General features: G+C 52.5%; 5 protein-coding genes across 5 annotated transcripts; all 5 read right to left on the bottom strand.

Moving 5' to 3' along the window:
- Positions 1 to 117: 117 nt before the first annotated feature.
- Positions 118 to 2,484, bottom strand: POSPLADRAFT_1149205 (hypothetical protein; the record flags this gene model as incomplete). Its single annotated transcript, XM_024486282.1, has 12 exons — positions 118 to 243; positions 290 to 506; positions 561 to 592; positions 645 to 764; positions 1,021 to 1,030; positions 1,094 to 1,176; positions 1,231 to 1,328; positions 1,385 to 1,446; positions 1,611 to 1,725; positions 1,896 to 1,954; positions 2,094 to 2,180; positions 2,366 to 2,484. The coding sequence occupies 12 exons, from the start codon at positions 2,482 to 2,484 to the stop codon at positions 118 to 120; spliced, it is 1,128 nt and encodes a 375-aa protein (XP_024336594.1).
- Positions 2,485 to 3,700: 1,216 nt separating this feature from the next.
- Positions 3,701 to 5,472, bottom strand: POSPLADRAFT_1048271 (hypothetical protein; the record flags this gene model as incomplete). Its single annotated transcript, XM_024479478.1, has 6 exons — positions 3,701 to 4,650; positions 4,701 to 4,740; positions 4,792 to 4,816; positions 4,884 to 5,021; positions 5,080 to 5,253; positions 5,309 to 5,472. The coding sequence occupies 6 exons, from the start codon at positions 5,470 to 5,472 to the stop codon at positions 3,701 to 3,703; spliced, it is 1,491 nt and encodes a 496-aa protein (XP_024336593.1).
- A 531-nt stretch (positions 5,473 to 6,003) lies between these two features.
- POSPLADRAFT_1048270 (hypothetical protein) lies at positions 6,004 to 8,887 on the bottom strand (the record flags this gene model as incomplete). Its single annotated transcript, XM_024479477.1, has 9 exons — positions 6,004 to 6,163; positions 6,223 to 6,467; positions 6,523 to 6,678; positions 6,735 to 6,949; positions 7,002 to 7,092; positions 7,154 to 7,324; positions 7,372 to 8,226; positions 8,290 to 8,619; positions 8,672 to 8,887. The coding sequence occupies 9 exons, from the start codon at positions 8,885 to 8,887 to the stop codon at positions 6,004 to 6,006; spliced, it is 2,439 nt and encodes an 812-aa protein (XP_024336592.1).
- Positions 8,888 to 9,100: 213 nt separating this feature from the next.
- Positions 9,101 to 10,917, bottom strand: POSPLADRAFT_1149016 (hypothetical protein; the record flags this gene model as incomplete). Its single annotated transcript, XM_024486248.1, has 10 exons — positions 9,101 to 9,229; positions 9,275 to 9,434; positions 9,485 to 9,561; positions 9,601 to 9,738; positions 9,792 to 10,009; positions 10,065 to 10,239; positions 10,296 to 10,559; positions 10,612 to 10,700; positions 10,754 to 10,792; positions 10,842 to 10,917. The coding sequence occupies 10 exons, from the start codon at positions 10,915 to 10,917 to the stop codon at positions 9,101 to 9,103; spliced, it is 1,365 nt and encodes a 454-aa protein (XP_024336591.1).
- Positions 10,918 to 11,488: 571 nt separating this feature from the next.
- Positions 11,489 to 12,497, bottom strand: POSPLADRAFT_1040782 (hypothetical protein). The gene is made up of 4 exons (XM_024477803.1): positions 12,346 to 12,497; positions 12,183 to 12,266; positions 12,022 to 12,116; positions 11,489 to 11,961 (listed from the first exon to the last, which is right to left on the bottom strand). Exons 1-4 carry the CDS (start codon positions 12,379 to 12,381, stop codon positions 11,754 to 11,756), a joined length of 423 nt encoding a protein of 140 aa, XP_024336590.1. The 5' UTR covers positions 12,382 to 12,497; the 3' UTR covers positions 11,489 to 11,753.
- Between the last annotated feature and the right edge of the window lie 2,669 nt (positions 12,498 to 15,166).

Here is a 15,166-nt window from a genome sequence, read left to right as displayed (position 1 = left end):
TGCTGAAAATGCCAAGGCACTTATCCTGATACCTCCAGAGACGTGCCGCTTAGTTTGATTATCAACCGTACTACAGAACACGATGATCTCAGCTGCAAAACGCACGCGAGATCTTGATCAGGATGAGGATGATATTTCCGCTTCCAGGCGCTGCCAGGCCTTCTGGTTGGACGCCCCATCCTCAGAGCCCAAGGTATCCTCCGGGCTTGACCTATACTCTACCCTCCCTTCCTCTTGCTCGACCTATGTGTAGCTCAGTATCCAACATTGCCGTTCAAAAGATGTCTACTGCGTCGTGCGTCTGCTGCTCCATAGCGTCGGCGTCGCTATTCAGGCTGAGGTCGTCGGGAAGATATGATCCGAACTCCAGCATCTCCCCCATGTTCCCAGTAATCCTTGAAGAGAATGTCGTGGACGATATCGATGCAGCCGGTCCAACGGGATCATCCTTGTCGGCGACTCGGCGCAGGTTCAGGTAGAAACGGCACAATAACACAGTGCTAAAACTAGAATGAAAGTCCACGTTAGCAGATGACATCATTTCTGGATGTCGCACACACATCTCGACTGGCATCGTGATGTCTATTCCCGTCTAGACTCCGGATATATTAGCTGATCAAAATGATGACCCCTTGTTGACGCACCCCTTCTAGCAGATTGGTCACAATATTGGCCGCATTGAGCGCAGATATGATCCTGTAGTGAGGCATTAGGTTGCTCGACGGTATGGATCTGGTGCTCTGCCCACCCGAAGTGTACGGATCCTTGATAGTAAAATCAGTCAACTGGGTAATTCATTCACCGCATTGACAATACGCACCATCCCTCATCAATAAGGTGGCAAGGGAACTATGACTATTGAGCATCGATGTTGCGTATCTGATAGCCCGTGTGGCTTGCCATGTTGCCACAAGTACTAGAAGATTAAAAGCGAGAACACACACACGGGTGGCAATGAGGACTATCGGTAGATTTGGCATCCATCTCCATGATTAAAGACACATATCAAGTGTTTTCAACGTCCTTACATCTTCAATAATACCATCAGCGTCGATCCCGAACTGCGGATACAGTCGCTAATTGAAACACTTACATATGTTGATTGTTGATGGAGATTGCTGAGTCTAGGAGACAGTATTGGAAGGCATCGACGAGTTTTACTTGCGAAACGGCGTACTACAAATGGTCACCAACCATGTCATGTTTACACGCTAATACGCTAATACTCACGATGTTGGTTGCGACTGGCACGAGCCCTAGTGCCATTACGACAACCGATAATGGCCACCGGCCGCGCTGGATTGCGTAAACGCGGATTGCGGCAAACGCTATCAAGTATGGTCTAGTTCTTTGTTTGCATCCAGTAGGGGAATATGGGACTCACCTGCTTGTGCAAAATATGTCGCGCATTGAGTGCTGATGTAGATTATCTCAACGATGTAAGCACTAATAGTATCGAACACAGATTAGGGAGGCGAAAAGATGATAGAAGGGAGCCACCGTACCCCTGGCACGGTATGCCACACGTTAGCGTAGCTTACGTGAGGACGTGAGGCTTTCATACCTCACAGGATGTAATAGCTGCGTTTACCGCACTAGTCACTACGTACGCCAAAGTTGCGTAACGCAGTGCCACGAACACGGCAACGCCGCCTGTGACACGACACGACCAGACAACATGATGCTCTTGATTGAAGTTGATGACATAGTCATAAAGGAAAAGACCTGATGCGGTATGCCAAGACTTAGCAACTGATCATGAACGCGACCGAGTCAAAGAGGTACTCGCAGATAGTAGCTACCTGAGCATAGTTTACAATTTGACTACGAAATATGGAGGAAGCAGTGACACATGAGTGAATGGTACAGAAACTGTCGGGCGTATATGCACTCACCCATTCTCGATACCTCTGATGAATTCGGAATAGGTTGTGTCTGACATTCTTCAGAAGAGCTGCGTAGGAATCGCCGAGCTGGAGGAAAGGGTAGTTATAGCCTCAGGGGCCCTTCTGCATTAGTGTATCTATGGATTAATTAAGTGACTTTCTCGGGATGCCCTCGATACGCCCATGACATTTGATATCTATACATACATCTCCGGTCGCACGTTTTGCGTTGGGAGATCAAAGAACGACGCGACATCATGATGCACAGAAGAGAACGAGAACTGACACAGGAGGCTGTAGGGAGAACGTTCAAGTCGACGCAAATACTGTGCAGTTCTTCTCACCACGTATATTACGACGCAATACTGCCTCTCCTCTCCTAAACAGCGCTTTGAGAATAGTGAGTTTAAGTGATGATCCGGGAATACTGGCGGGTCTAGACTCTATACCAGTGTGGCACTCGTTTGGCCGCGCCTCACTTGGGCTGGTCGAAGCCAAGCGCCCATAACTCGGACCCACTGGGCGCCCGATCCCTTAAACCCCGAGAACGACCCTGAACATGACCCACTTTGGCAGAATTCATGAGGCCTCCGGACATGGTAAGGGAACAGCTCTCTCCGAGATACGTCGAGATATGCAATGTGCCTGAAGTCCCACGCTTAGATTGTGAGAAATTGGATGACCTCCCCTCGCAAAGTATACACTTCGGCAAAGTGGGGCAGAAGCTCGCGGCAGGAGTCGGCAGTGGTGCAGAGACGGCGACGGGCAGCCGATTCAGAGACGGGCTATTGAGTAGCCGCTTGCTCTATTCCCCTCGTCTGCCGACCATGGTCGGTAATCGACGATATATGCATCCTGCTCAGAAAGAATTTGTTGTATACATGTCTCGCTCCATGGCTGATGATCAGAAGCTACTCGTGTCGCGTCACAGTAGAGTGCAGGGGTCATCGCTGTCTGCCGTTGCTTGCGGAAACAAACGGGGTAGACCTCGACAAACGGACGAATATTGAGGCATTGGTGTGGATTACTTGATATGGCTGCCGCGAACAACCTCTGAGGAATGAGTGCACGTCACCCCGAGGTGCCGAAGCGCCGTTATGCTCCATGCCGCCTATCTGTACTTTTCGCGAGGGAGGTCTATCAATATTGGTTTTGCTGTATTCACCCCCGATATTAACCAATTTTGGCATTGGCCTCTGGAGGATTCGCCCAGGTACTGCCAGTGGCCGTCTGCGGGCATATGTATAAATTCCCACGTTGTTACACTAAATTGGAATAAAAAGTCCGAGCACCGTCTCACAGTCTATGGGTTGTCAGTCCGATTCGTGATTTCGGGGCTCGAACTCCAATACAATCCCTGCTTGTAAAAGTAATCATGCACCATCTCGCAGTTCCCGGAAATACGAGTGTTCGTATCTCATGTCACGCATGCGCCAAAGCTATGAGAAACGCTTCATCTCTAAGTTAAGGCGTCGAGTTTCCCATCGTACTGTGTCGTACTACTGCCGCTCTTGTCCGGCGCGATCGCAACGCGGTGGTTGTAAGGAGATGAAATTTCACCCCTTGAACGCAATCGCAAGATACTGTCAAGCCAACTTCTCTTCTGGACACACGCCGCGGGCCGCCGACATGTTACCCACCACGCATTGCCTTTCAACATGCCGACGGATCGAGAGATGCGGAGTCCAGAGCGTCGTAGAGAGGAGGGCTATGCGAAAACGGGGCATTGGAAGGCTGCAGACATAAGTACTGATACATGATACCTGACAATGACAGGATTAATACGGATACAGCGAAGCCTACCTTTATTTTAATCAATCTTTCCAAGCATCATCCCATCCCAGCGCACTGAAGTCCCACCCACCAGCCTTCTGGCCGTGCGTGACCCATCCAAGAGTGTCCATGACAACGCCTGCGGCCCTCACGAATATCGTCCCATCCGCCCGCGCCATGCCCTCGTGGGTCTCCATTCCCCGTGCGTCGAATGCGCCAATGGCGCCGCCCGGTGGTGTTCGCCCATATCGCTGTGCCGCAAAATGCAGCGCGCGAATGGCCTTCAGCGTGTGCGGGTCCGGCGCATGCAGTACTGACGCAACCATCGCCGGCCAAGGATCAACATACCTCGGGTCGCGCGGGTCGCCAATCGCGCTCTCGTCCGGGCTTGGACGTTCCCCCGGAGGTGTGGGCACCGCCGTATAGGACATAAGCAGCGCAGGATCGATACGCGGGCGCCCGCGGATCTCAAGGTACATGAGCATGACGGGTACGAGCGCGCGCAGCAGCTTTGCGCGCGATGCCATGCTCGGGATGGCTGCGAGCAGCGATGGCACGAAGAGCGACGCGTTGAGGAAGTGCATGAGGAAGAAGTCGAGGCGCGGAGCCCGCCCGTGCCGCCCAGTGCCTGCGAGAAGCAGCGTCGCGGCCCAGATGAGCTCCTCGAGCTTAGCGTCGAGCTCAGCCTGCCCATGCGCGGTGTCGATCTGCCACTGTGCAGCCAGGCGGCGGAGCTCGGCTGGGCGTGAGGGCTCGGCGAGCGCGTCACTTATGCGGACGCGCAGAGGCGCATCGGGGTCGTACGGCATGACGGGCGCAAGAAGCGGTGAGTCGTATGCTTGGCGGAGGATGGCAAGGAGTGATGCGCCCCTGGATGGTTGTCGGTGTGCCGGATTGACTGCCTTGCTGAGAACAGTAGGCGACTGTGCTGTTTCCGACAGATCAAAAATCTCAGGGACAAAAGGGGAGTGAACTGCGGTTTGAGCGAGCGCTACATTTCACGGGTGAGCACAGAGCTGCATTTGAGGCTTTTGTCATTACCTTGGGCTAGCATCGCGTCACTGCCGAATTCGACGGCATACTAAGTGGGTTGTCAGTAATATCAGTGAATGAGCCCTTGCAAGAGACATACACCAGTCTGGATGATGGGATGCAATCTACAGTTGTAGACGATCAGCCATGCCGCTTGCAGAGATTGGTACGCCGGTAGCTAAGGACACTCACGCGCCACCTATAAATCTCAACAGAACGTGGGCGCCATTTTCGTTGGCAGCTGGTGAGAAGATGTATCTCTCTAGCACTTCGCCCGAACCGAGAGCTGCAATTTCCGAAGAGAAAAAAGCGACGTAGTTGGCGTAGTATCTAGGACAAGGATTCAATCTCGAGCTATCCACAGATGATACAACAATGAGGCTCTTACTTCTCTTGACCAAGATACTCCGTCCAACTCTGAGCGGTGAATGTGATTGGTTGCTCTTTAACTACGCCCTGTTTACGATCTGCTAGGTGAATCGGAGATAGGCCACTCTTCTCTGCATCATAAATCGCTTGCAACAAAGCCGGAGGCGCCCCTAGATCATACGCGGCTAACAAACTATCCAGAATCAGTACACTTATGAGGCGAGGAGTGCATTCGTAAGGAAACTCACTGGTGGCTGAGGTGGTTATGCAGTCCTACTTTTCCGAAGAAACAGTGATGGGTGTTCCTATCTTCCTCCAAAAGTCGCTCCACAATAGCCTTCGACTCGGAGGTACTTCCGGGGAGATTTAGGATACCCTGGCGGATCGTGTGTGGCAGGTTTGACGCAGCCATACGCGATATGAGCCTATGTGAGTGTCTAAAGCTCGTTCCGCAGAAATATGTGGTCGTGGTTTGCAGTAGCTGAGGCAAGAGCATACGAGCGCAGAAAATGCAGCAGAGATGGGGGGTCTGCTCGTCTAAGGTGCCATTGATCGACTGGCTGTCATGGATGACGGCATGCCTGGTCAGAGGACGAGTTGAATGCACCACCAGAATGGTTACAATGGAACCCCACCACGACAATGCTCAGACTCTGATGCTACAGACCCACCCTGGTGGGGCGGTACAAAACTCGCAATGCGGTATGTAAGTACTATACTGGTAGTAACAGTATCCCTTTCCAAGACCGGGAACTGCCGCTTTCAACCCGTTTCCGAAACTCATGTCCGAAGTCCGCATTACGAGCTTTGAAATTGAAGCAAATCCAAAAGGTCCGAATAATGACAGAGATACAATGCTTCTACTCTACACAATTAACGACATGCGAGCCATATGTAAGTCCATACAATATACACTGGATGCAACAACCTTCCCTACCATACATCAAGACTGTCCTATCATGCCAGTCCAGTCATATTTATCGTACTTGCTCTTGAACTTTGCGACGCGTTCTCTGTTTTGGTAGAAATCAACGCGCCGTGGTCTCCGCCACCGCCTGGGCTCCAGGTCCAACAAGTTGCCGATGATCTCGCCAGCGAAATATCTGAGCATTGACCCGAGCTCAGCAACGCCTTTAATGCATTGACAAGCCATCAGACGCACCTAGGGAATTCACCACCGCCCTTCTCGCCCTCATCGATGTCCCCTTCCGGGTCCTCGCCAGTGCCAGCTGATTCACCTGTTCCCTCGATGACATGCCCGTAGCCCTTCTCGCCCTTGTAGTCGAACTGCACCATGAAGTACGGCAGATTGGGCACCATCGCGCGGCGGAAACCGCCTGGTCGCGCTGAGAAGTCGATGAGCTTTTTGTGCTGTGACCATTCAGTCTCCGACATCAAGATCGATTCCTTCGAGGGGGGTGCCATGAGTCGCCAGCAGATCCACTTCCAAGGTGGTACATACCTTGAAGTATCCAGGTATTTGCTCGAAATGCACCCACGGTAGGGGCACGCACTCGATGACTGTGTGCTTCTGCCATTTTAGGTTGATCACAGTCTCGTAGAACACGACGCCCTTGTCTTCCTCCGCAAACATGCGCATCAGGCATTTCATGAAGTTCTGCGATGCGCCACAATTAGCCACTCATCGTACGCCACAGTGTTATGGACACGTACCCGGACCTCGTCCCAAACATCGTCGTCACCCTCCAGCATGTTCAAGTGATGTTGTATGGGCACAATGATACAGTGCCCCTCAACGAGCTCATCCGTCAGTGTACACGACAAGTACACCCGGGTGCCCATGGCAATGATAGGCGCCTTCGGTAACGAATCGTCCTCACCAAAGCAAAACGGACACGTCGCGAGAACCTTTTGCGTTTGTTTGTAATCTACCAAAGTCTCAGGTAAACTTGTCCTTGCAGGTCATACGCGTCCACTAACCATTGATGGCAAATTGGCGCTTCATGGCGTCCGAGCGCATCTTCTTCCTCGCGAGTTTCTCCGCGTTGTCGTCCAGATACTCGATATCGTTCTGCATGAGAGACACTTCGAGGTCATATTGCGCACCACAGAACCAATGTCGACATGCTCACCTGGAACTTGGCATCGGTCATGATCTGCCTCGCGAACTCCGCGTCCAGATTCTTTTGGTCTGCCTGGCCAGCCCCCATACGCTCCTGTCGGAGCATCTCACCCAACGTGATCTCGTCGTCATCGGGGTTGACACGGACTCGCTCGCCCGTCTTACGATCGTGCGTCTCGAACTGCGACAATTTTAATGTCGAGCCTCAGAGAGAAAAGATGAACTTACCTGCGGATTCCGCTTGCGATTCCCTGCTGGTAACGAGGAATCATCTCTACCCTGGCCCACATCGTACAGCCGTCCCCGCGCATCTAGTGTCGGTAGCACTTCCACCTTTGTCCGCACGCCACCCTTTTCCACACCTTGCGCCTTACGCATTTCCTCGTCGTACTCTTTCTCCAGGTTCTCCGCGTCAGACGCGCCAGTCAGCTTCGCGCGCAGAACCTTCGCCTGCATCCGGTTGAGCGACGACGGCGAGAGCGCCCGCCCACGCGCACCCACGAGCGACGCAGACGGTGTCATCACGGACGGGATGGGCGTGTGCAACTGCGATTGCCCCCGCTGGCCGGGTGTACCCGCCTGCGAGGGCAGGCGAATCGAGTCGAATTGTCGATTGGGGTTGCTCGCGCCCGCGCGTGTTTCGGGCGTCGGCGTCGCCGGTGTGTTCGCACCGAGGTCGGGGCGGCGGAAGGATGAGCTACGGCTCGACATGGCGCTCCCGCCTACGTCGGAGAACATGAATCGCTGTTCGGGACGACCGCTGCCTTGTCCCTGTCCCCTTCCCTTCCCCTTACGTTCCGAGTCGCTGCCCCTGCTTGCGCGCCGCCCTTCACGCTCATCAAGTATGCGGCGCTCTTCTTGAGCATCCCGGAACGCTGAGAGAGATTCGAAGCGATCAAGTGCTACTTCCTCGGCAGATTTCCCCTCTTCCTCCGCTTGCTCATATACGCGCCTGAGTTTCATCATCCGCCATTGGGAACCAGGCCCTCCAGGCACCTGAGCCTTGGGTGTGGGGGGAGGTACATCATCAATAGATGTGCCTTCTTTAATAGCAGTGTTCAGTTCCCTGTGGCTAATATGAGGCTGTGGTGGTCACGACAAACCTCATCAGCATAATAGTGAGGTACTATGAAACTGCAGAAGCACCTTGTCGGGATCTGGTCGATCTGGTTGAGACTTCCTCTTCCTAATATCTGTTCCCAGACTGGAGAAGAAGTCGACAGCTCCACTCATGTTACGCGCATTCTGTGATGGTTCTCCGTAGTCTTCCGTTAGCAATTCATCACCCGTAGGCGCCTCCAGGCGTGACTGAACGTCGGGAACGAGAGGTGTTGAGGGGAGCATGAGCATCCATTCATCTCGTTTGATTGTGGTCTCCGTCCTAGTCGGGGGCGGTAATGGTGGATCAGTCGGCTCAACCGAAGCATGCGAAGTCAATTTCAGGCTCTCCGTCGTCGGGATATTGGCTGCGACAGGCTGTAGCCAAATGTAAGAGCACACATTTGATCCAGATGCAGTAAACTCTTACCTCTTCCCCATCCATATCTATGTTCTTCTCCTCCCACATGTCAGCGTCCGGGTCATCGTCCACAATGTGAATGTGCCGCTCCGCGTCTCCCTTATGTCGGCGTTTGCTGCCACTTTCCTTGTCGGATTTGTGCTTTCGTTTTCTCTTGCTACCGTGGTCTGCGGTGACATGAGAGACCTTGTGTTTTGAAGCGCGCTTAATGGTATCGTGTTCCATGGCAGCAGTACTTCAGGTGGCAGATGTAGAATGCGGGACGAGTTGTTTCCCATTTCGTCACCGGGATCTCAGATCAAGCACGTGCGGACACATCCCAATTTGGCAGGCGTAGTGTTCGTGATGCGTCGAAATGATATATAACTATCAGGATAGCAAACAGCTTGAACAAAAGATACGACGATTTATACAGCTGAAAATACATAGGGTTATACATCAGTCTAGCTTCTGCACCTCCGCCTTCACCCTATTATGCACAGGGCCTGGACTAGACCAACATGTCAGGACTGCAAATGTCCCCTTCGTGAGAAAGGAAGGATTGATGGCGACGGTCGAGTCAACCACCTGCCCAAAATCAGCTTGAGAAAGGTAGATATAACGTACACATACCTTGGAGAAGTGTTTGAGCCTGCTTGACACAACAAGAACATCAGGCGCATATCCCACATCATCGTTTTCGCCACCACCAAGCTCAATATCCTTCAGGTGAGTAATATCCAGATTCACTTCGTGCGCCAAGTCCAATGGTGCAGGGAATATAGGATAGAAACTTCCGCCTGTCAGTACCGATGTATTAGCATGGGCTTGTCAAAGACTTACTTCCGTTGTTGCAGCAGATGTCGACAGGTGGTTGTCATTGCATCATTGGCTTGTACACCAGCTCCCCCTGCCACTAACTCCGCATCATTCGCTTGTACATCAGCTCCCTCTGCCACTGAAGATATGGAGTCGACCTCCCCAGCTCGCTTAAAAAATTCTTCTTTCCGCAGATGAAAAATCACGTCTACACTGCTCACAGCGAACGAGATACCGTTGAGCGAAAATCGGCATGGATTTGGCAGGAGATGTATACGCTGCGATACCTCAAGTTGAGCGAAAATGATAGCCTGAGGGAAGTAGAACGTACAGGGTCCGCCGCGTACTCTGGACCTAACTCGCATTGCGGGAAGACAGCATGATCGCTAATGACATCGCGCACGCTAGGCACAATGAGGACAATGCTGTCAGGAGAGGAGCTGAGGAAGTCCTGCATGTTCGAAATAAATGTTTCTCGGAACATGTCGGCAAGGTCGGTGTCAACTTCGCCGCTCTTGACGGCTGGGTGGGTGACATCTATGAATGGTCCTACCTGAGCATGCTGTTAGCCATGAGGTACCCAGAGATCGTTGCTGCATACTACTCGCCAACAATACTACAGCAGGCCTGTCTGCTTTGATTTTGGACACCAGTCTGTGCCACGGTTTGAACTTGAGATCCGCATCGGGGGTGAATGGCCCACAAGCCACATGCATGCTGAATGGCTCCGAGTCCTCCATTTTCATCCCATTGTTTGGCGACGACTCCATGGGCGGCAGCTTCAGCCTGTCTTCAGACATCTATACGCACAGATAGCCAGGAGCGTGTAACATACCGACAGTACTTCGGTTACCAGGAACCACCCCCCTCCGCCGTTCTTCCCTCTGAGTGCAACTATAGCACCAGGGAAGAGTCCTATGCCACCCACGCCCTTTACCCCCTGTCGCACCTTGACGCTAGGATCGAAGCGCAGAGGGACTCTTCCTCCTGAACCCATCTGCCGCGACGATTCGAGAGTCACTGAAGCTTCGTTCAGCTTGACGGACCCAGACGAGGTCTCTGAGTCATGGGTAACACGTCCAACCACAACCACCTCTTCCTGTAGAATGAGGCGTCAGCACGTAGGCGAGCTTGCAGGTGCACGAGCCCACCTCTGTATTAGCAGATGGATCTCCGAGCTCCTCAATGTTATAATGCTCCTTGACCCATTCTCCGAACTCGTCAATCCTGTTGTCCAGCACTATATGCAAGCATGAATAGGCAACAAACAGGTTTACAGCAGGTGAGACATACCTCTGCTACGATCGGCTGCCGTCTCATACATATATCGGTCTTCACAGAGGTCAGCGCCGTGAACACTAGAGACAACAGGTCTTCTTACACGCTCTCCGCTTTCTAGATTCCTCATCAATCTTCGGCCCTACAAAAACCACCTTGCTAGGTCCTGCCACGGGCATTTTCCTCTCCTCTCCCGCCACCACGCCAAACCCATCCTGCCGCCTTACAGTGAGCTTGACTGGCGTCCTGATCGCGGGCGAGGCAGCAGAGCGCACACTGGCCCTTCCTGGCCCACCTCCAAATGTGCGAGACAAAGGCCCATTGAGGTTCGCCTTGAGTTTCTGCCTAGCTGCATTTGCCTTCGCGAGGTCGCTCTGGCACTTGGCCTTGAGGGCAGGGATATAGTCGGCGGTGAAAAGCGGTCGTGGTCCAGACATTCCAAAGCACATCGCTTCCCATTTGTAACAAAGGATCTCTCCGCTCAGGTTGAACATCTGGCAAATGCGCACGCCTAGAAAGCCGTTGAAACCGAAGTTATGTCGCAGCGTGGTACAACGACGTACATTCTGTGACTAGACCCTCCTCTAGCGATTCGCCGAACTTTTCCTGTATCTGCGAACGAAGCGACGCTACGTCCATCGTGGCCATAACGTAGTCAGAGACAAACCGTCAATGAAGAAGAACGCGACCGCGTCGTGATGCATTGGACGCGTCCTGTCACGCGTTCGGTCACACATCAGACGCCGTCTAGAAATCGACATGCGCAATCTCGTGAACTTCATTTCGAAACGATGACAATAATCCAAGATAGTATCGTCGAACGAGGGCAGTCAATCGAGAGCGAGTGAAGGGTCGTATGCTACTGGTACATATCGAACATAGACACGAAAAGAAAGGGGCGCATATAGTGGAAGGACTTGCACACAATCAAAATCCACAGCTGCCACCTTCCAAACACCCACTAGCGAAGCCGATTGAACAAGCCTGTCGCCGCGGGTTCATGGCTGTGAACTATTCATTCTTCCTTCTCCTCGATGGGCTCATCCTCCACTGCTTCGGCAGGTGGCTCCTCAGACTCCACAGGCTCTGTGGACGCAACTGGTGCATTCGCCGCTACCTCCGGCTCGGCGAGCGGGCTCTCCTTGACAGGGCTCATATTAGAGTTGGTTGGCGAGACAGAAATTGGCTGGTGGGAGACGGGAGGGGACGACGCATGCGGAATACTGCAGAAAGACTAAGCCCTGAATCAAGATCCATTCGGGCGGGCAAGCCGTGAAACTTACTTCTCCGGATTGGGAATCGCAGTCCCGACGGCGTTCTGGGGAGCCACACCCGCCTTCGAGAGCGCATAGTCTCCGGAATCAAAGTACTTGCGATCCTAGGATCCAGCAATGCGATCAGTTGTCGATGCAAAAGCTACTATGTTTGATCAAGCCACAAATACCTTTTGCATCTTCATTAAGACATTCTTATGCGTAGGGAGCTTCCCGTAAAGACGGAAGAGCTTCTGCTCCTCTTCCGTGAGTTTCTGTTGTGAATACCATTGTGTTAGTGTGACCATTGTGCAGGAGATAGATGGGGCGACAGTTGTCTTCCCCAGTACTGACACTTATGTCAACCTTGTTACGCTGGGCCGGTAGCATTGTGCTTGATTGGAGTCACCGGAGAAAGAACTGAAGAGCACAGACGCTCTGTCGAGCGAGTGAGGAGAGAAAAGCAGAGGCCTTATGGGAGAGATGATAACGGACGTGCAGTTGTGATGGAGGTCGCGTAGGAAGGGCGTGCCCAAGTCAGGACCCAGGTCTCAGTGCGGCGGAGTCTGGCGGAACTTGGAACGTGGCCTGCGGCCCATGACGTAAGCCTACGTTCCTTCTCGATCAACGTCACGCTCGCACTCAGATGACGATCCGCGTGGACTTGGCCTCAGACAAATCGAGCAAGCCGCAGTACACCTGAATTTCAGCGACAAGGTGAAACATCCTATAGGGAACGTCTATTCTACATCAAGTATATTCAATTCCTGTTCGTTCCAGCCTTCTTCTACTCCCATGAGCCCCTCCTGGCCAGAGGTGTCGAGTTCAGCCGAAGGTGACCGGAGTGAAAATCTAGAATAGAAGGTCGCCTCGTTACATCCATGCGTAGTTCCATCGATCCGAGGTGGTACGCAAAGGGAGCAAGTACACCCGGCGGCTTCAACATGAGGCGATAAAGACCAACAGGCGCTGCCAAAGTGAATTGGTGTAGAGTCGTGAGATGGCCATTCTGTTTGCGGGACGACCTTGTTGGGGAATGCGACAAAGGGGGGGAGCCGATGGCCGACAGTGTTTCGGGAGAGCTGATCCGCAGCTAGTAAACCACTTTGCTCGTCTAGCAAGGAGCCGAAGACACCGAGTACCAGAGGCATTGCACGAGTCGGAATAGGAGAAATTATGGAAGGACGGTCCTCCGTCTCATCATCGGAATCATGCCACTGCAGATCGTCCACATAGTCGTTGCCGGAGCCGTCAAGGTTCAGAGTTTCCAACACAGAAGTATCGTCCAACGGTAAGCATCGACGAGACATTGCAGGACTACATTGAGATAGAGGGGAACAAAGACGTTCAATCTGCTCGCCCAACAGGTTTGGTTGTATTGCATTACTAGGCGTACGATGTCGTCCCTCTTGCGAGTAGACTGCGGGTGAGAGCAATTGCGTACGGTTCTGGCTAGTATCTAGGCTCTGAATTTGTCATCAGTGATCATTAAACCATGGCTAGACAAGGAAGAACCGGTATTATTCTCGCCACATACGTTAATCGAGTCATCTGAGCTAGAGCTATCTTGCGAATGAGGAATGAGCAAGGGGCTGCAGATTAATATCGGCGAATCCTCGTCTTCGTCAATAAAGACTGCGCTATCGGCTCCGTCCCGAGGACTGCTGGTGTCAAGATACCCATCCCATAAATCTTCGTCTGAAGGGTCGTCATCTTCAAGCTCTAGCTCATGCCAATGACCATCGTCGTCATCGTCCAGAGGGAAGTCATTGTCCGTCAAAGCATCGTCGAAGATTTCGGCAGGTGGATCATCCTTAGCAAGAGAGTCATTTTGCGCAGGATTGAAGAAACGCGCATCATCCTCGTCAGCTTCAAGTTCGTTACTTGAAGATTTGCGTCGCGTGCCCTGCGCGTCTCACTTGAGTATGCAAGCCAAAATCACACCGAACGATCAGATTACCTTGAAGAGAGCTGGTCTAATGCCTTGCCTGAAGAGGTATTCGAAGGCCTGGCATATAGTATCAGGCTGTGATCGCGGCACTGCATCATGGTCATCGTCTGTTTGAGCTGAGCCGATACATCCGTGCAGCGCGTCTACGGAGCGAGACATAGACGAATCATTGGCTTTTCTGATCCTCTGCGATTTTCAGTTATGCGCAATGAAGCAGAGCATTTGAACGCAAAGTGCTACCTTAGTTATGCGGTTGAACTTCCTGGCAAATGTTTCGTTGGTGGACCTCTCCGCGATTCTCGTTAGGGAATCGACAAGAGACGGGAAAAGAGCTGACTCCAAGTCCAGTCGCTGCGCATATATGGTGGTCAGCGACAGATGTCATCGCTGAGACTACTTACTGCGCGCCAAGGCCCAAAGATGAGCGGATACCGCCTGAGAATAGCAATCTACATTGTAAGCACGTCGGGCATAGACGATACACACTTACTTTACGAGATGATAGCAAACAAACTTCTCTACAACGCGGTCCAGACAGGACAGAACGGGTAGATACACTTGACCGGCGAACGGATGCTCTTCTGTCGCTTATCATGTCATCTCACATCAGTATTGCATGCTGTGTAGCCCTCGAGCGCCTCACATGCATTCCCGAACCGACTGGTGAACTTGCATGAGAGCTTCAGGTCGACAGAGAGTAGGCGCACAGTAGCAAGCCGTGATTGCGCTCGCAGGGGTCTGGCAGACGTGACAGAAACTGGAATGATGAGATGGCAGCTTCAAATCTTCATGAGTTAGTATGCCTACATTTCGCGCTACCATCTATTTCGTCAATGTAGATATCAGACACCATATTCAGCCCAAGCTGATGTGCATTCTGACATCCATGCGACGTCAAGCGAAAATGCTCAATGGGAGAGGAACATACTCACCGTCCGAAAGTAGTCTATTATATGCTTCGCGACTGCTGACCGTCGCACTACACCAGACGCGACCCGGCCAGACTTTACCGTACCGGCGATAATGAAGACCAGATCCGAGCCTAGGATAACATCTACATCGTCCGGTATCCGGCCCTTGAGCTCTAGCACGTCGTCGGACGCCGACCCAGAAGCAAAGACGTGGCGTGTATGTAAAGCAACTGTAAGGCCCTCGACCATCTCACGGATTGGCGGGGAGCAGTAGGCAAATGTTGGCATGATGGAGGCAGACAGGAGGGAGGAG

The sequence above is a fragment of the Postia placenta genome (assembly GCF_002117355.1).
Source record: "Postia placenta MAD-698-R-SB12 unplaced genomic scaffold POSPLAscaffold_11, whole genome shotgun sequence".
Lineage (NCBI taxonomy): Eukaryota > Fungi > Basidiomycota > Agaricomycetes > Polyporales > Adustoporiaceae > Rhodonia > Rhodonia placenta.
The sequence above is the reverse complement of the archived record's forward strand: the minus strand, read 5'-3'. Positions and strand labels throughout refer to the sequence as shown.